Here is a 20,059-nt window from a genome sequence, read left to right as displayed (position 1 = left end):
TTCATGACATATGATATATAGGATTGGGCATACTAGCTGGAATTTTATATGAAAAATTTTAGTTCTTTTTTTTCAATTTGATTTTTCCTTTTGTTCTGGTACTCTAGCAACAATGACTTGGAAAGACAGCGGCCTGCTCTATAGGATCTTGTAGGCACTAGATGGTTGAACAATAAGACAGAATCATGATACATGAGTCATGTCCCACATACCTTCATAAGCACTAGATAATTGGACGAAATTCGATCTAACCAGAAAAATATCAAAATAATTGGACAGTGTGATCAGTTCCTTGTGAACTAATTTCCCTTCCCTTTGTCATGATGTGCATGCAGATCAGATGGTCAAATTTTTCTGAAGTTGCCAAATTTCCAGCTCTGGGCTCTGATTCTTTCCATATCTTCATTAGATAGCATCAGATGATCACCGTAATCACTGCTTTTTCTGTACCCAAACTGAAACCACCATCCATGATCCAACCAAACCACCCTGTCTCTCTGCCAAAAAAAATGGACTTCTTGGCTCCCTTGAGAGACAGCATCCAATTATTTGTCTAGTTACGCAGGTCGTATTACTGTAAAGCCTTTATTAATCTCATATCCCTTTCTTTCCTATAGTACACGGTAATGCAGCACATGCTTGTAATGACTTGACTCAACTTGTTTTTCTGATACAAGGTGACAGACATTTCATGATTCCAAGAACATAAAGATGTCAGATGTGGCTAATTAATCACATACTACAAGAGTTTTCAAACTACATCTGACGTATACGTGTATAAAACAAATCATATACACGTATGAGGGGATAGAAAATAGAGAGTCAACAATGCTATAATATATGCTAGAAGATGCAGTTGCAGTTGCTTGCTGCTGCCATGGTTACGCATTCCCTTTTGCTAAAAAGTATATTGCATGTGACAGGAACCCTATTTAATAATAGTGGTCAACTTTATACTGTGACACCAAAGTTTGTCCAAGGAAAATGACTTGTATCCGTGAACAAATGGACACTCCAAATGGCAGCCTTGCCAGCGTTTGTTTCTTTCAAATTACGCAATAATTGAATCCCAAAGCAAATGCAAAGGCAAAACGCATGCCAAGGCTTACAATCAGCAGAAAATGAAAGAGAGCAACAGGAAGCTGCATCATATTCAGTTCCTGCTTGCCTACATAAATGCAGGGAAATCCGAGAAATCTCGGTCGCTTTCAATATTACAGGAAAATTGTATCTGATGAGAATATAGCTGATCCAGTTTCTCATCCACAAATATACACAGACCGTGGAATTGGGATTATTGAGAAGGAAAAAAAAAAGCAATTATACAGATTGGCATGAACACCAATTTGCCCTGCGACCACTATTTTGTTTCCATGCCTCTGTATTTAAGTTGTTATTGATTACAACCTCCTATTGGTAATGAATCAAGCCAATACTAAGCTGATTGTCAATTCAAAAGTAGCAAGAAACAACCCAAGTTGCTTTCTTTACTCAATGGGTTCCAATCATATGCTTTATTCAGCACAAATTAGTGTAAGGTCATACCATTTTTATTGCATAAAAATGTGTATATGAGATAAAAAGGGGTCACATCAAAATCATTCAAAAGATCATGTGAAGTATAGCAGTGCCAGTGAGGTAAAGAAAGGAAGATGGTACATTAAAAACCAAAACTAATAAGGCAACAAAGGGCATCTTTTGGATTTCAAGCTTTGAAAAAGAGACTGGTAATAGGGAAAAACCAGGCAAAGTAGCTGTGAAAAGAACAGGTCTATTCTATTTCAAGTTGATAAAATCTCACAAACTCATCAAAGTCACCATCACAGCAAAAACTATATAAAAAAATGATCAAAGCCCATATTTGCCTAACTGGCTAGAACTCAAACCATTGCCGCTATTCGCTCTGAAGATAGGGGCCTCCCGCCTCAGCCCTGGTGGAGCCCCTGAAGCCTTGGCTGGGTCTTGGGCAAATGGTACGCTCGTGAATTCATTGAAATCACAAGCCCATTTTGGAGAAAGAAAAAAGGATCAAACTTTTGAAAGCACGAGAAATTTACAGTAAAAAGAGAAAAAAGTTGGCCAAAAAAAAAAAAAAAAAACCTTTGTCCCCGTGCTTTAGATAGTTGGCTTGGCTGGCTTTTTCGCTCTGCAAACTTTGAAATGGTTCGTATTCAAAAGAACACTCAATAAAGCTAAAAAACCACCACCCAAAGTTTCTCTGTGTACTCTATGGCAGAGCCCAAAAACAAAGCACTCCTTTCAAAAAGAATTCACCTTTTTCTTTCGCTAAAGCCTGTTATATATATATAAGTTAACACACTCAAAAAACGAAAAAAAATCCCTGTTTTGTCTCCAGTCTCTGATTTCCATTTGCCTTCACTCTCTTGCTTTTTCTTCCTTTCCTTCTTTGATTCCTCTTTTTTCTCATTCAAGATTCCTTCTCTATATTCTTTTGACTCACTTATTTCGAGTTTACTTTCTCTGGGTTTTTTTAAATTCGTTTGCTCATTATGGTTTTTTTTCTTGAATAATGTTTGAATCTTTGTCTGAAAATTTGAGGTGAATAAAAAAAAAATGGGTGGTCTTAACAGGGTGGAAGTGATAAACAGCAAAGGTTGTTCGAGGTTGTTTGTTGGGTTCTCGCCTTCAGTACCTTCATTTAGAAGTTTCCGATCATTTGAACCAATGTCCCCTGCTTCTACCTCTCTTGGCTCTGAACCGTTAACGGTTCGATCCACCGGTCCATTTTCTGGTCTGGTTATTTGCGTTACTGGCTTATCTAAAGGTTGGTAATTATGTTTTGTCCCTAAGTAAATGCCCTTTTTGTTTCTTCTTACGACTCTTTTTTGGCTTCTTGTTCTGTTAGATCAATTTGGGTACTTGTTACAGTTTACTGCTGTCTGAGTTTAATTAAACTTGTGTAATTGGACTCATCTTGTTTTGCTATTATATAAGTTAAGTTTTTTCCTCCCTTAAAGTTCATGTTTGGTATTTTTTGTGTTCAGAAGCAAGGAAACAAGTCATGGAAGCAACGGAGAGATTAGGTGGTCAATATAGTCCTAGTTTACATCCTCAATGTACCCATTTGGTGGTCCAGATATCCTTTCTCGTTATCATTGTTCTTTTCAAATGACTTAGATTTTGGCATAATTTGAAACTTGGCTGATTTTGGAATAAAGAGAAAATAGTAGGATCAATATGTTTAAAATTTTCTGACGTTATTGTACTTACCAGATGGATATTATGTGTATGATGATGATGTTTCCTATTGTCTGTCTACCTATTGTTTCTACTGTTGCAATAGTTCTGTCAACCTTAATCCTTAGTTACAGCGTTAGCGGACGCAAGTTTGAGCATGCTTTAAAACATGGATCAAGAAATGGTCTGTTCGTTGTTACACTTGGATGGTTTGTGGATAGTGTCAAGAGGAATGGTAAGTTTAGGCTACTTCTTATTTTATACTTCCCTGTTGTGATATGTTTTATGCTGTATTAGGGATATGCTCTTTTTGTGCTGCTATAAGTTTGTCCAATATGAAAATTCTAGCTACATTATCTTACAGCAGATGCTGTTGCCCTCCTAATATTCCGTTTAAGGAATCGATTTCAGAATTTGGATACTGTTGCCCTCCTAATAGTCCGTTTAAGGAATCGATTTCAGAATTTGGATAAGTGTCAGGAATAAGAATATGATACTTATGTTACCAGCTGCTGAACCACAATGCTGATTGCAGTTGATATGTTCTGTGAACCATCTGCTGTTATAATGTGGCTGATTTTTGAACTCTTAATTGGAATCTCCAAGTGTCTTTTTTATTTCAAATTCTACCATAGAATCGTATAATTCAGAAATAATCAGCTTACGGTCTGTCTGCACAATTGTCCAGGTAGTATAGAGTGAGACTTCTATGGTGCAATTTTGGTGCCTTGCTTATGTGCATCTCAGTTGTGGATAAGTAACTTCCATGTGAGATTTCTTTACATGGTTTAGGAAGCATTCATCCTTGTTAGTAATTTAAGGAAGTGAAACCCTGATTTCTTAGGATAAGCAGAGCTTGAGTATTTTGAAAAGTAAAGGAACTTTGAGAACTAATTTGATTTCTGTTATTAGTGGTATAAAAATCATTTTTTTTCTCCATTTACTGCAGTAAGGTTAAGTGAATCACTCTACACTGTGAAGGGTGTTGGAGAACATGGCACACGTGTAGATGAGTTGAATCGGCTTGTTAGGTCTACTGCTACTGAAAGTTCATGTCTTCCTGCTGGTTTTCACGAAGGCAAGAAATTTGGCATGATGGAAAAACCAAATGTACGATTTTCTGGTAGAGATCTTAATAAAAGTATGGACGCAATGCTATCTGGTCATACTATGTACATTGATTCTGATATTTCAGATGAACTGCGGAGTAAGGTGATATTCAATTTCCTCCTTAAAATTAGTTTTTCCTCTTTGAAATGCTAGTTCAGAATATCTTGCATGGTTTAAATCATGAACTCAGGTCCTAGATTTGGTGTGTCACTGTCTATATATCATTGCCAGACTAGTAAATAACTCACTATTTTGGTTATGTTCAACTTGTATGTCGCTTTTAGCAATTCTTTGACACATTTAATATGTTGGTAGGTTCTTGAGGCAGTTTCTAAAGAAGGGGCCACAGTTGTAGATCGATGGTTTATTGGTTGCAGTGCAAGTCATGTAGTGTGTGAAGGGAATTCTATCCAACAATATATTGGCCACTCTAACAACATTGTTACGGTGAGTGTGTACGAGTGCATTATGCGAATAGGGTATTTTGTGCATCATCATATAATGATTTTGATTCTGACATTGTTGTTATTTCTCCCAGTTTTCGTATGATGTCATCACAGGCAATATGCATAACACTTCTACCAATAATCAATGCTTTGTTATGCTGAAACTGATTTGATATTTAATATGTCTCAGCCACTGTGGGTCCTGAAAACAGCTAAGGATAGGTGTCTGCAGAGGCTTGTTCACATGTCTGCTGATTTGGCTAGGCAGATTGGGGCAGTGCTTGAAAATTCTCATAATGGCATTATAGGAGAGGTATTTTCTAATATTTTGTTGTCAGAATTAGGATACAGTGCCATTTCTTTCCTATGATAATTGTACTGGAACTCATTTGAGAAATAGATCCACATCTTTTACTTCTATGATAGCAAAAGATGCCTTATTATTCCTTTCCTGTGATGCTGGATATATTAGTTGTTAGGGTAATGGAATAGGACCAAGCATGAATGATTGTATATGAAAAAAGGGAATAGATTGAACCACTTAGAACAATTTTGAAGGTGTGGATGAACAGAAGACTGTAATTGGGTGATGATGGATGATTTATAGGTGAACTCTCCAATTGATAAGCTCGTGCTTGTACAGATTCAGAATCAGAATTTTTAACAGATTTCTTTCAAGCTATTGACCTTTTAAACTCTCCATTTAGGGGTCAAGTCTTTTTATTTCTGCTAATTAGGTTCAGTTTAGGTTTCAACCATCTACATTCGTCAGTTTTGATGCATTTTAATTCATTAAATTGATGTTCTCTTGTATGGTTGTGTGCTGATTTGTTGTTGTTTATTTAGCTTCTCTGAGTATTATGCTAATGTTAAGCTTTTACTTTTGTTTTAATAGGAAAATAATGTGGCCAATTTCACTCAAGATACTCAGAGCTTCAGAAGGAATGCAAGTCATGAAGAGAGGCAACAGATTGTTCATTTAGCTAAAACTGGGGTTAGAAATCGTCGCAGTCGTCGTATGCAGGCAAGTGGTTAATTATGTTCAGTATGTTTTAGGGCTTTACACTAATGTGGGTTTATCCTGTCATGCTTGTTATCATCATGTGAAAGAGCCTTGGATATTTTCAACCATGCCTCATTCTTGACTTGAGCAATTAGGCATCACTGTTTTTGTTATTTAATGTTAAAAATTGAAACTATACTATGTAAAACCCGAGAGACTACAGTAAGTCATTTTAACTGTAAACTCAGTTGCATGGAAGAAATTTTAACTGGATGAACCTTGGGCATTTGAGTGGGGACACGCTGAATGGTTGCAGCGCTAACCACACCATGGTTCCTTGTTCATCTATTCATGCACGTTAGAAAGCACGCTGCCAAAATGATATTAGGTGTCAGATTGATTGACTTCTGAGTTGCTGGAGGCAAACTAAAAGGTATTGATGGGCTTGCTCACTGAATATGATTCACTTGTTCATTTTTGACAATCAGTGGTTTCCTATATTTCATATCATAGCGTGTAATCTATGGAGGCTCCTTATCTTACAGCATGCATGCCATGCAAATTGCAAAAATGTAAGCTGATTGCTACCCATTTCATCTGTTTGTGTTCAAACACAAGCATGTGTATGCACTTGCTTATGCTTTCTTTATGGAATGCAGGTATTTATCTAGCATATAATTAAAGACTACTTTACTGAAATGATTTTATGTATTGTTGTGAACTATTGCATTTCTTTGAACATCTGTTTTCTTTCAGACTTGTCAAACCCCAATCCGTCCAATAAGCCCAAGCAGTCTCCTGGATTCAATTTGCTGGTCAATATCTGAGCCTACTTCAACTGCTTCTATTTACACCGACTCTTTTAGTAGTGAAGATGCTAGTGATCATCAATCTGTATTCTTTGATGCAAATGGGGATGGCAAGGACTATGGGGCCTCTTTTACTAACTTAACCCGGTCACTTACAGAAAGGTTATTAGTCACATTCTGCTGTTATAGAAATTTGTCATTTGTCCCATTAGTTTTTTTCTTTTTCATGTTTTAATTTAATTAGCGCATTATCTCACTCCCGTCTGTTTTCTATAACTTGTTGGCAGTGAGAAAAATGAGTTGATATTCAAAAACCACTTTCTTACAATACAATTTCCGGTTGATCGATTTTCTGAGATGGGGCCTTCTTCACAGACATATTTCAGCGATAACGGCTTTACATGTTTGCAGGTTTTGGATTATATATATGCCTTTTATCAGGTATGACTTGGATAAGTTTTTCTTCCCCAAATTATTGTACTTAACTGGGTTGTATATGCAGATATAATATCTTGTTTATGCAACATGTTCAAAGGCAATCAATCTTTACCAGAAACTTTTGCTTGCGTTGCTTCTCTTTTGTAGGAGAACATGTCAGCTCATGAAGTAGAGGCTGCTATTCACACCGACTCACGGCATGCTGACCGGCTTCGAGCAGTGTACTCTAGCAAAGAGACAGTAGACTGTGGATATGTAAATTTCAAACGAATTGACTTCTTAGGAAGTCGTAAAAGCTTTGAAATGTTGAAGCGTGTTAGTGGAGATAATAACAGTAATGTATATGAGCTCCTGATTAGAGCCTAAAATGTCTTTGCGTTGGGTACCTTTCATCATATACCACGACTGAAGATGGATTGAGCCTTCAGTCGCAGCATCAACATTTCAAGGAGAATAATGAAAAGAAACAAAAAAAAAAAAGGAAAAGAGTAGAAATACATCTTATTATGGCATTACCCTTCTTTAAATATACAACATTTTTTGGCAATGAGGAGTGAATTTATCGAATTTTGTTTGTCATTGGTGAATGAATGACTGTAAATTAACCAAATAGGAACTATTAAGAGCCAATTACAAATATGTGTTCCAAACTCTAGAGCGAATTGCTTTGGTAAAAGCTTTTAGCTTTGGGAATCTACAATTGTATATCATGTTTTCAAGTAGACAATTACAGAATGATAAAGTACTTATTAGCAATTCTTATTGCTACATTCATTATTAAATGGACTATATACATGTACTTGATATTTTGTTATAGCATGACACTCATGGTCACAGCTTACATTTGACACCGAGAGAACTTGGCTGTCGGGTACTGTAAGGAAAAATGAATGAGATTGTCGACTGCTGGATAATACCAACACCATTCTCTATATCTTGAATCAGAAAGCTTGTAGACTTGTTAGGATTCACCAATGATGAGCTTCCCCTGCTGTTCAAGCTCATAAAGCATAACCAGTGCTGCAGAATCCAATGAACTTTTTTTGTCAGCCCTTGCATCTCCAGTGCATTCAATAGTGCCGAATCTCGGTATATTCAAGGTGATATTTGATACAAAGCTGATAAAGCCCTTTTTCCTTTCAGTACCTTCACCAATTTCCATAAGAGTACTGCATGCGAAAGTAATGATGAGGCCACAGTAGCAGCAGATCAAAAAAATGAAACCTTACCAGAAGGTTGGATGATATATGAATGTTGAAAAGAATGATTTCTAAGTCTAGAACAAAGAAAGAGATGAAAGAGACATACCTTGATTTGTGTTCAGTTGCTGTGAATGTAGGCATAGGCCATAGCAGTTTCTTACAAAGCTCAAAAAGAGCAGTCCTAGGTCCTCCTTTCTTTGTGTTTATTGTTGCAATTACTTGAAAAAAGAGAGACTGTGTCAAGGATAGGTTTAATCATGATAATTCTGCCTAAATTTGGGATGATTGTCTTGCATAAAGCAGAACAAATCCTTCAGGTTTAGAAAAGCAAGAAATGCTAAGCATCAACACCTAATTCTATAGGAAACATGATGAAACCAATCAGATATGATGGAAAATCCTTCTTTGCTCAATGAAAGCACATGGAAAATGTAGAATCATCTCACATGTCTTGCAAACAAAGTCACCCAAGACACCATTTACGCAATTAAATCCAATCTAATTTATTGAGCATGCACCCTTCTATATTATATCAGCTTGCTTTTGTAGACAATGACACCACGTGATTACTGACTTACTATTGAAAGTCAGGGCATGGAAGATCTATATAGACATTTGCTGGCAGAATAAAGCAAATAACTAGTTTAACAGAATGGGAATGATCTTTTACAGTTTTTTGGAAAAAAAATTTTCCCTTTTCAGTTCCAGGCCTTGATTCAGTATATTAACTTCAGGAGAGCTCACTCAGTTGGCTTGATAAACTGAGGTATATATCCTCCAACAATTATCATTCAATCATCTAATATCACTCCTACTTCAAATAATCTAAACTTGTTATCCAATCAGAGAAAAGTAAAAAAGACAACTGAAAATTGCATACCTGGGGTGGGAGGTGTAGTACTGCATGCTCTCTTTGAAGAATCATGAGTTGGGGAAGGAACTGTAGTTGAATCTTCAAGCAATTGAATTTTGGCTCTCCTCTGCCTCTTATGGTTTGTTGGCTCTAATGAATCATCATCAGTGGTTTGAGTTGAATCTGCACAGCCCTGTTTCCTTCTCTTGCGGGAGATTCCCCTGTTCTGTTGCAATGGCAAAAATTAACTGAGTAATAAATCATTCCCAATGTGAATACCAACAATCAGTTCTCTACGTGCTTTACTCTATTCATTAGTTTATATCTAAATGACTAAAGCCTAAATGGTAATCAAACATAATGGTTAAAAATAGAGATAAACTTATACATTAGAGTCTTTCATTTCAAAGCTTCAGCTCTCATCATTTACAAAGTAACAAAAAAATCTTATAGAAAAATTTGTACGCTGTAAGATTGCTATTTGGAATATTTTCTACAAATCCACAGAGAGATACACAGACTAGTCATGCATATCATCACCAAATGCAAGCATATATGCAGCACATGAATAAAATAAAAATTAAATATTATATGCAATGAAGGGAACTTTTGATTGGGTAACGGAAGGTGGTGACTGGGGAATCATTGTGAAATTAATGGCTGATCTCCCCATGACCAACCCTCACTCATGTCCCCATGTCTTGGCAAGCTTTAATAAGCATGTACCTCAAGTTCCTTCAACAAATATGAAGCCGCTTTTCCTTTTGCTACTTTTCTGATTCGATCAAACCCCTCTCCAATCAACAAAATATCATCTAGCTGTAATTGAAGCTTGGCATGCACAATTTCCCCATTATATATACATTTTTCCTTAATAAAATATCCAAGAGAGTCACATAGTTCATTCAGTTCCCTAAGTGGAGGCAGCTCAAGCTTATCAGGAGTCACAATTGGGGATAACAGTGGTTCAACAATTCTCCAGACTTCATTGAGATTGAGATTGGTATCGATCAAAATTGCCCCAACAATACTTTCAACCAGGTCTCCAAGAGCCTGTCACAAAGAAAGTATCATAAAGTATTTATCCTCAAGATCCATATGGTCAAATAATCGCCTCAATTGAAGTGTCATAAGCTATTCATATAGGGAGTGATTCTAGCAGCCACATGGTATACATGGAAGCTGTATCAAAAATAGTAATGGAATATAACAGAGCCATACAATGTGTTGCTAATTCTGCACTATAAAAAGATTAACAATAATCCAATACTTGAACATACCTTGGGACCTTTTATGCCTGGACCTGATCTGATGGTGTCATGAGATTCAGGGAAGGACTGTACATACTCACTTATTTGGTTTGATAATAAAGTTGAACAATGTTGAAGATGCTTATGAAGGTCATGACGCACAGCAACTTGAGCAAAACTTTCATTATTAACCGAAGCTGAGCGCAGGTCGGTCAATTCTCCTGGATCTATATCAGTGTGATTGTGGTAGAGATATTGGGTGATCAGCAAGTCCAACACAGAATCACCAAGAAATTCAAGCCTCTGTAGAAAATTTTCAATATGTAAAAAGGTGAGATCACATGAGACCTAAGCCTGTAAAGGTATATAAGATTATACGAACCACGCACTCAAATTTATATTATTTGATATCAATTTTAAGACTTTTTTCTCCCACTTGTTGGAGAATAAAGACAAAAAGGGAAAAGAGGAAAAAGAGACTACATCTATGTTCTATTAACAAGCTTTCCAGACTACTGACCAATTTTCCTTCTTGGACTCCAAATCCACTTAATCTTTTCTGAGAAAAAAAGGGAATAGAAAATGAACACAAGTACAAGACCAGTAAAGAAATTCTGTCACTACCTGGTAACAGTAGAACTCACCCACAGATGCATGTGTCAAGGCCTCCTGTAAGAAAAACTTAGAAGAAAAATTGTAGCCCATTTTTAACTCTATAATGTGGATTTCATCAGTGGGGACATAAGTTCGTACTGATGCACATCTAATAGCTTCAACTACCAAAGCGGGATCAACTTCAGCATCAATACCAAGCCACTTCATCATATGAAGGGCAGCAATGAGTCCACCACTAATGTAGTATGCTCCTATGAGAGCTTCAACACAATCCGATATGGTTTTAGAACACATCCATCGATGGCCTCTATCACAGGATTTACCAACCTTAACTTTTGGGTCTTCAGTCTGAAATTTTTTATCTAAAGGAACTTCTAGAGAGTCCACCCCACACTTACAAGGAACAGGGCGAAGAGATAGTTGCCCTGGAGCTACCCAACGACGGGGATCAAAAGCACTGTCTCTAATGTATCCCTGTTATATAAGAACAGAATAAATGTAACCAATTAACAGTTTGTAATATTTATAAAATTGGTAAAACAAGAAGAAACAGCATAAAGTTGAACAAAAGAGCAGCTTCTACCAGATTAATTAACAGATAGAATTGACAGCTATTCCAGTGCCTAAACTATAGATTCCAATATTCAGTAATAGCAAGAATTACAAAGGATATGTAAAACAAATCAGATAAAAAAAAAGGTGACAAGAATATCAAGACTCCATAAATAAAATATACCATCATTCTGCACACTTTTGAGCAAAAAAGGTCATATTATATGATTAGAAGTCCTTCCAATATGGTACAAACATCACGTAATTTTGTAAGTACTAAGTGTCACAAACTCTGTAAAGCTACAACAATATAGCATTCACAACCACAAACTATTTCTTTGGAAATTATAGAATTAGAGGGCAGCAGATTATAAAATGTAGAGATATTAGATGCACAATGAATGGCAAGAAGGATGGTATAACAAGCAATAATAGTTGCCTTAAAGAAAATATATCCATTAAAAATGGATCTCAGCTTATGCATGAAGCTGAGCCTGTGATTCAAGGACAGGATTCTAGCAGAGATAAGGAAACAGCACCTGTAATCTGCGGTCAGTTCCCAACTTATGCAGGGTTGAATTACAAACTGCCCATGATCGCTTGGCAGATAATTGTCCTTCATGGTTTTTGGGATATCTAAGAAAGAGGTGGCAGCTCACAGCATACTTTAGAACTGAATCCCCAAGCAATTCCAGCCTCTCCATGGAAAAACTTTCACAACATCTAAGTGTTGTTAGTGCTTCCAGGATCTATTTGTTTAAAAAAATTATAAATTATTATTATGGAATGACTCATTTCAGAAATAGACAAAGTTAGAGGACAACAATAGAGCAAACCAATGAGCTTGGTATATCGAAGTTGCTAGAATGAAAGTTGATCTCTTCTCTAAGTTGGCTAGCCAACATTAAGGACTCCAGCCGGTGCATCAATGATGGTAGCAAGTAAAATGCTTTAAGAACATCTATTGGAACATCAAGGACAAGTAAAAGCTCAGGGGGCATGTGGACATGATTCCGTGGCTTCCCATTAACCAAACCAGCTTGCGATGCCTTAGCTGAAACACCTGCTCAGTTATGGGAAAATATTACAAATCATATAAACAAAAGGTAGAAAGTGCCATTTCAGATTTAAGGACCCAATCAAAGTATCTTGAAATTGAAAATTAATCACTGAATTAATATTTTTTTATTCAAAATCTGTCTTAGGGTGCATGCAATTGTGGCATAAACTAAAACAATCTTTTCAGCAATACTGAAGTATACTGAAATTGAAAACCATTCAGCTGATAACTATTAGCTCTTTAAGTTAAAACTTCAATGTCACCCCTAATATTAAAGCTTTTTCCACCCATTTTTCCTGGAGATTATTTCTGTTGTTCTAACGTGGACATCTTTGATGAGAGGATGGGCAAAGCTAGTTAAGTAAATGGCTGATCGTGAGTAATAACCACCATGCTTCTCTTACTGCCCACAGACTCTCTTTAACAATATTCAAGATGTGAAATATATTCCATACCAGCTATTCTCCTTTGCAACTACCTTTTCTCCATATTCAAACTTGTTTACCCCATGCAAATCTGGCATCACTAGATCATGAAACCACAAACCCTACCTGAAAATTTTGAGAGCTGTATACAGTGCCGGATTAACTGATAAAAAGAGTTTTCTTTTAACATATGGAATGTTTATACTTCTTTCAGCTGATTCTTTGTTTTAAACAGGCTTAAAAGTTCAAAGAATCTATAGTGGTAAGCAGAACAAAAACTTCCACTTTTGTTGGATTAGAGGTAGCAAACTGTTTTAAGAATTATGAACTGGATAAGATTATTATAAAACAAGATGATGAAAATTACACCTACAGAAACTCCTATTCTAATATAGCTAAAAATTGACAAACCTTCATCATTGAAATTCACAAGCAAGTTGTGCGGGTTATGACTCTGCTTTAACAGCAACAAAGGCTGTCCTGGATGTTTAAGCACGATCCCATACCTGATCAGAGCTAATGTTGTCATTGGAACCATAATAGTGATGCAGATATACAGAACATTAGCTGGAATTACCTATCACTTACTTTTTATGGAAGTATTCAGAGAAGGTAGCAAACTCTGATGGGACAGAATCAACAATTTCATTGAAAGAACTGTCAGCAGATGTATTGCTCACTAATTCAAGGATGGAGTAGATTCTTCCAGTATGAATAGCTACTACTACCATATTCCTAAGATTGTTAACATCAACTGAACGGTTAGCAAAGTGGATTATATTGGTCCCCTTGCATTCTGTCACAGATGAACCAGTCCGGTTCAATGATTGATTGCCTCCATCACCATCGGATTGCTCAGTGCCTAACAAAGAATTTTTATTTAAAAATTCTACAGCAAATGTACAAGCTGTTACTGCTGGCCAATTTATTCTCAATTCATTGCTTAAACTGTCCTCAAGGGGTAGAAGCAAATACATGTTGGAGGGACTCCACAAAGAGCTTGTTTTATTCTGAAGTAGAAATTCTCTTGGTGTTCCAGATGATTTAGATCCAACAAATAACCTCCCAAACAAGCCATTAAAGAAAAATTCCTGAAAGCGCTTTGCTTTCATCATCTAGAGTGAAGAAAAGAAAAACAAAACAAAGTGAAGAACAATGAGATCAAAACAAATATATTATCTAGAAGAAAGAAACAGAAAAAATTTTGCAACATTATGTTTATACCTGGTCCGCATCCAAATGCACTTGCCCGCATGAAGAGACACAAGTCTTAACCATCTTTCGAATCAAGTAGAGATCCAATTCAATATTCCCCACATCATCAGCAAGCTTGGATTCAATTAGAAGAACAAATCCAGAATAAACCACGCTAATGATATTGCAGGAGAAGTTAAATTTATAGGCAAAGAAAACAGCAGCATCAGGTTTTTCTCCCCAGCTTCCAGATAATGCATGAATGCAAGTTGTTCCATGCAGTTCCTTCCGTTTTGTAGTTCCTTTGTACCAGAAAAAAGGAAAACCAAGAATATGAAGTCAATTTATTTTCTACAAGACTAGAAAATGCAAACAAGGATACTAGATAGAAAGCCAAAAACTAAGACATCACGACCACACAATCATACATCCAGAAATCAAGCAAGTAAAAACTGGCCAAAGTCTAACAGGCAGTCGTGCAAGTGATGTAGCATTGCTAAATACTATAGCAAAACACTATCTTAGTGATTGTTCATTGCTATACCTTGTGAAGTAACAATCAGCAAGTAAAAAACAGTCTATTGCTAATATTTTCATTATTGCTATGAAGATCCTGAATAGTGTTGATTCAAGTAGTAAGGCACACTTTTATGCAGATGATGACAAAGGGCTCAAGAAAGAGAGTAGCTATTCATTCATTTAAAGAGCAATATGGTTCAATTTTGAACTCAGGTCCACTATACTTATCACGAGCCATAATGGAGGACATTTATAACTTTTCTTGCTACTTGAAACCAAGTTGCAAAGTGAGTCATGAGTTTCATACTTAGAAAGTTTATGTCTATACCTGCACCTGAACCTGAATCTTTTCCTTTAGGAACACAATGATTTTGTGAAGGCTCTTCAATGGTTGGAAGAAGATGATCATCCAATGCGCCCATTTGATGAAGCTGCTTACATGCTTCCAAGCATACAAGCTGCTTTGCTAAATGAGAATTCCTAGATAGAGGACCAACAATTGTTTGCAAGGCTGCATTAACAGGTAATAATAATTTACACTCGTATAACCCTCCAGAAAATGTTAACTTGAAACTCGGCTTTGGCACGTAATACCTATTGAGCAGAGGACAATATGTGAGATTAATGGATTCTACAAATTACACAAATATAGTGAAAAGTGAAAATGAAATAACTATAAAACAAGAAAAACAGAATGCATACTTATCACCAGGGAGCTTTTCACAATATCGTTGCAGGAGGCTAACAGCAGAATCTGCAGTAACTGAAGCTCCAGTAGCATCCACAATATAAACATTAGTTTCTTTGACTGTAGGATTTTTGAGAAGGCATAGATCAGGGTCTCTATTAATAGCTGTAGTTGTCACTGAATATTCACTCCTGATTATATCATATAGTTGATTTCTTTGTTGGACATTTCCCCTGTCATCACATCAGTTAGACTATATGCCACTATTTCATAAAATAAAGACGCCCATGACAAGAAATCTCCAGAGATTTAGAAGTATTACAGACAAGCAACATATGCATACTTAGCAAGGAACACGCTTTACCTCTCAAGCATCATGATGAATTGGGAATTACTCAGCCTAGCTCTTCCTCGAGATTGTACATAACTCCGGACTGTCTTGGGCAGGTCAAAACGTATCACACAGGAGCAGTTTGGAACATGAATTCCCTCCTCAACCACATCAGTAGCAAATAATAGATTCACCTACATCAAGTTTTTAGATTATAATATATAGATTTACATCTGTGTTTATAAGCTATTATATAAAAGATCAGATACCTTCCCAGATCGAAATGAATCCAAGGTTTCCTTTTGCATTTTTGGTGCCAGGGAATCAACTGATGTGTTACTTCCAGTCAAATATGAAACCGTGAAATGTGACAAATAGGTTACTTTCTTCACAAATCTTTCAATTACTTTAGCAGTAACAATTCTTTCAACAAAAATGAGGCACAATATTTCTCTAGTTTCTCTGCAACCAAAAAATTAATCATAATCCAACATAGTGTTATTATATTTCAAGAAACCAACCAGTGAAGTTTTTTATTACCCAAATGATTGGAAAACTTGAAGTAGTTCATGCAGTTTTGGAGATATATAGCCAAGATTGACTGCCTTGAAATAGTCAAACCCAGAATTCAGAAAATTTTCATCACCTACAGAGATGAGAAGAGAACAATATTAGTAACAGACAAATGTATTTAATCACTAGTGAACTTCAACTTCTCTAAACATGGTAAACCAGAAGGAACAAAGATATATGGTATAGCACAACATACCAAGGGGAAGAGACTCCCCAATTATACGTAGCACTTCCTCAAGGAAATTTTTACACTGCAAGATGATTTCTTTATATGTTTCACACTCCTCTTTGGCGTCAGGGATATTCTCCAGACAGACTTTAACAGCCTAAGAACAGAGAAATTTAAAGCACATTAACTCAGGAGGAAATGGGAAGACATAGCAGAAATAAACAATGTAATGCCCAAATAAACCTTATCTCAGTTAAGCTATGGTGATATATAAATCACTATATTTCAAAGGAAGATTAAGACATTTAGGTGGATATTTAAGAAACACAATCCAGGGTTGTTGTCAAACATGACTCGGCTAACTTTTTATTTGATTAATTTATCTATCTAAGTTGAACCAAACAAAAATGTATCTATTTGAGTAAATAAATAGTAATTAAAAGACATGTCTGTTACAAGAGCAGCTTGAATATTATCTGGTAAGGCAAAACAAGAGGAACACACTTTTCCTCTTCAACAATCATTCTCCTATCCTCTCTAGTTGTAATTTACTGACACCACAATCATACCTCATAAGCACATATTAGACCAAGATTGTCAAGGCAATGCAGAATCTTAGCATAGTCATTTGATAATCGCTTTCGTAGTGTCTTCAACTTATCATCCATGTCTTTAAAAGAAGTTTGTGGTGAGCCTTGTAACTTTGACAATGAAGCATCTATCTATCCAGAAAAAATAAAAGGCCTTCAACATCCCACATGTAAAGAGTAAAACAACATATTTCCACTCAAATGTGCATCACTTATATAAGTGCATGGATACCTTTAACCGATAGGCTTCTGCCATTGCTTTCAAATCCAAACTAGAGAATTGTGTTGGATCATAGAACCTACAACTTTCTTTTGCAGAAGGAACATATGCTTCCATCTCTGTCCTGTCTTGAATAGTATATATCTGCAGAAGCACATATTCAAGATATTGTTCATAGTAACATGGGACTTTTAATCCTGCAACAGTCATAACTAACCACAAAAGCTAAACAAATAAATAAATACCAAGCAATCCAAAACACTTTCAAGTTCTGATATTTGAGCCTCACAATCACTGCTGGATGAAACACCTGCACAAAGTTGAGTTACAAAAGCCATGTAAAAGCATAGGACCCAAAACTTATTAAGATATAAATATCAATGTGCCTATAAGGAAACCAAATCAGGTGCAAAATTTCTGCAACAAATGTATCAAGAAGGACAAGGTTTCAACTTCATTTATTTTTCTTCATCAACTGATCCTCAACAATTCAAATAATTCATGAACCATAGTTTTAGATCCTGAAGTCACACAAAGATCAACCATATGGGAATTTAAACAAAAAAGAAAAAGAAAAACTTATGAAGAGGAACACTTCAATATCAGATGTAAAAAATAATATCAATACCTTACCTTTGCTAATGACAGGTGATGCTGTCATTCCAAATATCTTTGGCTTGTTATTAGATTTGTGATAAAATTCCTTAACCATAACAACAAACACAATAATATTTTCATTTTTAATCAGAAAACAAATAGATGAATGATAAAGGATTAGAGAAAATAAAGTAAACAGTCATTAAATTCTTGCAAAAAGATGATGCAGATTTCTGACCTTCATTATTTTTGTATAAGGATGGTTGCCAGTAGCACGGTGGCACTCATCTATTATCATTAAGGACACCACCTCTAGACTCAAGAATGCCTTCCTCAAGGCATCCAATAGAATCTGGGGTGTCATAACAAGAACCTACAAGATCAAGGATACACATGTGCACATCAGCTATAACTTGATTTACATGTGAAGAATGACATCAACAACGACTGTCTCTTTCATGCACTCAATTACAATGTATCTTGCACCTTCAAACATTATCAAGGAATAATGTTTGCAATATGCAGTTACAAAAAGTGAATGAAGAAACATCAGTACCAACAATTACGACAGAGGATTCCCAAAGTGAGTGAGAATGCTAGAACCCAAAAGGAATTTCTATGCAAGCTAACAGATATAGGGTACAATGAATTAGCATACAAAATAGCCTTCTTGGAGCTGCTTAAAAAAAAAACTTACATCATGCTCCTTTATTTCTTTCTTCCAACAACCCGCGTTCCATTCGTCAACTCCCTTAGCTCCATAATACTGTTCAACTTCCAGATTTGTATGAAGTTTTATATATTCAAATTGCTGCAACAAAAAGAAAAAAAACACAAATTCAATGTCCAATTTTTCACATTACTAAAAGAAAGTTCAAACATTAGATGACAAAAAAATCATACCTGATTAACTAGATGAACAGTGGGAGCCAAAAAAATAATCAACTTTTTATTGTCAAAGGACCTGATAGCTTGACCAAAATCGTTAATGAGCATCACAGCTATCATTGTCTTCCCTCCGCCGGTATCCAACACTGCTATTATGTTTCTCTTCTTTGCAACTTCATACACCTCCAATTGATACCTACAACACAAAAACAAAAAACCACATGCTTGCTTATAAAATTAAAAAAAAAAAAACCCTTACATTAATGACACTAATAATCCCAAACTCAGAAAAAGAAAAGGAAAATAGCAAACCCTCTGGGGTTCAAGTCCTTCGGATTTGAAGGTGAAGAAGGGTCTTCCTTAGCAGGATCATTATTGTCTAAAACCATCATATCAGGTGGGTCTGAGTTTATCTCACTGAAGCTGCTCTTCAGAGGGTTGCCCTGCTCCTCCTTTGGAGAATGCATGTTGATTATTTATACAAAGAACAATGAGATGAGAAAAAAAAATATCAAAATTTTATTGAATGGGATGGACTAGCATGAAAAAAGAAAAAAATTATGATGAAAAACACATGAAACGTGAAGCCCTAAATAAAGAGTGGTTATCATGGGGTGTATGTGAATGGGACATTGATTCTATAAATTTGACTCTGTTTTTGGGATTTCTAATTAACTTAGTATTTGGTTTTTTTATTTATGGAAGAAAAAAAAAACCAAATAAGGCCTCGGAATCGGAAGCGAGTATGATCAAAATTCAAGAGCCCTGCTTCCCAGCACAGCACGGTCTGCAATTACTCTTCGCTATAAACCAGACGAGACGCACTGGTCAGCAAAGAATTGTTGTGTATTGTACCATCGACATAAGCAAAAAAAAATGGGGGAAAAAAATACGTTTTCGTGAAGTTCTTTTGTTTTAATATGACTCATCAAAGGCAATATCATCAAGAGATGCAAGCTTGACTACTCGAGGACTTTCAAACAAGGTCAGACGAGTTGGACTGAAGCTGTTTGGTTCACTGCGCGATGGTGGGGAATGCAACACGGCCCAATGCTCAGTTGACACGTAATGCCCCCAGTTTCTTAAGTGGGACCCAATGCGGCCTTGGGTTGGTACCTTCTCTTTTTCTAAGGCCATGGGTTCACTCTTCAGCAACCTTAAAAGAAACTGGTTGATGAGTTCCTGGAAAAATACGGCAGTTAGTCTAATGCACAGTTCTGTTGCTTTTGTGATTTTGTCACCAGTAGATGAATATATTTGGGTTTTGATGTTTGGTGGAAAACTATAAGAGATTGATAGCGATAGTTACATTTTTTGTATAATCAGAGT

At 36.1% G+C, this 20,059-nt stretch overlaps 2 protein-coding genes across 5 annotated transcripts; one reads left to right on the top strand and one right to left on the bottom strand.

Moving 5' to 3' along the window:
• On the top strand, positions 1,949-7,571 carry LOC18588174. Of its 4 annotated transcripts, none has more exons than XM_018127555.1 (11): positions 1,949-1,973; positions 2,592-2,785; positions 3,006-3,097; positions 3,331-3,433; positions 4,148-4,410; positions 4,624-4,755; positions 4,945-5,067; positions 5,650-5,778; positions 6,514-6,728; positions 6,854-7,007; positions 7,152-7,571. In XM_018127555.1, exons 2-11 carry the CDS (start codon positions 2,686-2,688, stop codon positions 7,368-7,370), a joined length of 1,530 nt encoding a protein of 509 aa, XP_017983044.1. In that variant the 5' UTR covers positions 1,949-1,973; positions 2,592-2,685; the 3' UTR covers positions 7,371-7,571. The 4 variants fall into 4 exon arrangements, with proteins under 4 accessions (XP_017983044.1, XP_017983042.1, XP_017983041.1 ...); XM_018127553.1 differs by lacking the exon at positions 1,949-1,973 and adding an exon at positions 2,070-2,163; XM_018127552.1 differs by lacking the exon at positions 1,949-1,973 and having other exon boundaries at positions 2,077-2,785.
• On the bottom strand, positions 7,646-19,245 carry LOC18588173 (endoribonuclease Dicer homolog 3). The gene is made up of 25 exons (XM_007012399.2): positions 19,043-19,245; positions 18,746-18,926; positions 18,540-18,653; positions 18,081-18,215; positions 17,879-17,948; positions 17,491-17,555; positions 17,258-17,389; positions 17,005-17,157; positions 16,463-16,592; positions 16,234-16,339; positions 15,963-16,155; positions 15,727-15,887; positions 15,377-15,595; positions 15,003-15,268; positions 14,186-14,457; positions 13,550-14,076; positions 13,373-13,467; positions 12,313-12,539; positions 12,016-12,225; positions 10,934-11,398; positions 10,340-10,612; positions 9,786-10,112; positions 9,087-9,285; positions 8,313-8,424; positions 7,646-8,173 (listed from the first exon to the last, which is right to left on the bottom strand). The coding sequence occupies exons 1-25, from the start codon at positions 19,195-19,197 to the stop codon at positions 7,966-7,968; spliced, it is 4,995 nt and encodes a 1,664-aa protein (XP_007012461.2). The 5' UTR covers positions 19,198-19,245; the 3' UTR covers positions 7,646-7,965.

This window comes from Theobroma cacao, chromosome 9, assembly GCF_000208745.1.
Source record: "Theobroma cacao cultivar B97-61/B2 chromosome 9, Criollo_cocoa_genome_V2, whole genome shotgun sequence".
NCBI lineage: Eukaryota > Viridiplantae > Streptophyta > Magnoliopsida > Malvales > Malvaceae > Theobroma > Theobroma cacao.
The sequence above is the reverse complement of the archived record's forward strand: the minus strand, read 5'-3'. Positions and strand labels throughout refer to the sequence as shown.

Coding starts and splice junctions, on each gene's coding strand:
- LOC18588173 (XM_007012399.2), bottom strand. CDS start 19,197: ATGCATTCTCCAAAGGAGGAGCAGGGCAACCCTCTGAAGAGCAGCTTC. Junction 17,158..17,257: donor CAGAAGCCTATCGGTTAAAG/GTATCCATGCAC, acceptor TTTTCTGGATAG/ATAGATGCTTCATTGTCAAA. Junction 15,269..15,376: donor GAAAAGCTCCCTGGTGATAA/GTATGCATTCTG, acceptor TCTGCTCAATAG/GTATTACGTGCCAAAGCCGA.
- LOC18588174 (XM_018127552.1), top strand. CDS start 2,575: ATGGGTGGTCTTAACAGGGTGGAAGTGATAAACAGCAAAGGTTGTTCG. Junction 3,098..3,330: donor GTACCCATTTGGTGGTCCAG/ATATCCTTTCTC, acceptor ATCCTTAGTTAC/AGCGTTAGCGGACGCAAGTT. Junction 3,434..4,147: donor GGATAGTGTCAAGAGGAATG/GTAAGTTTAGGC, acceptor CATTTACTGCAG/TAAGGTTAAGTGAATCACTC.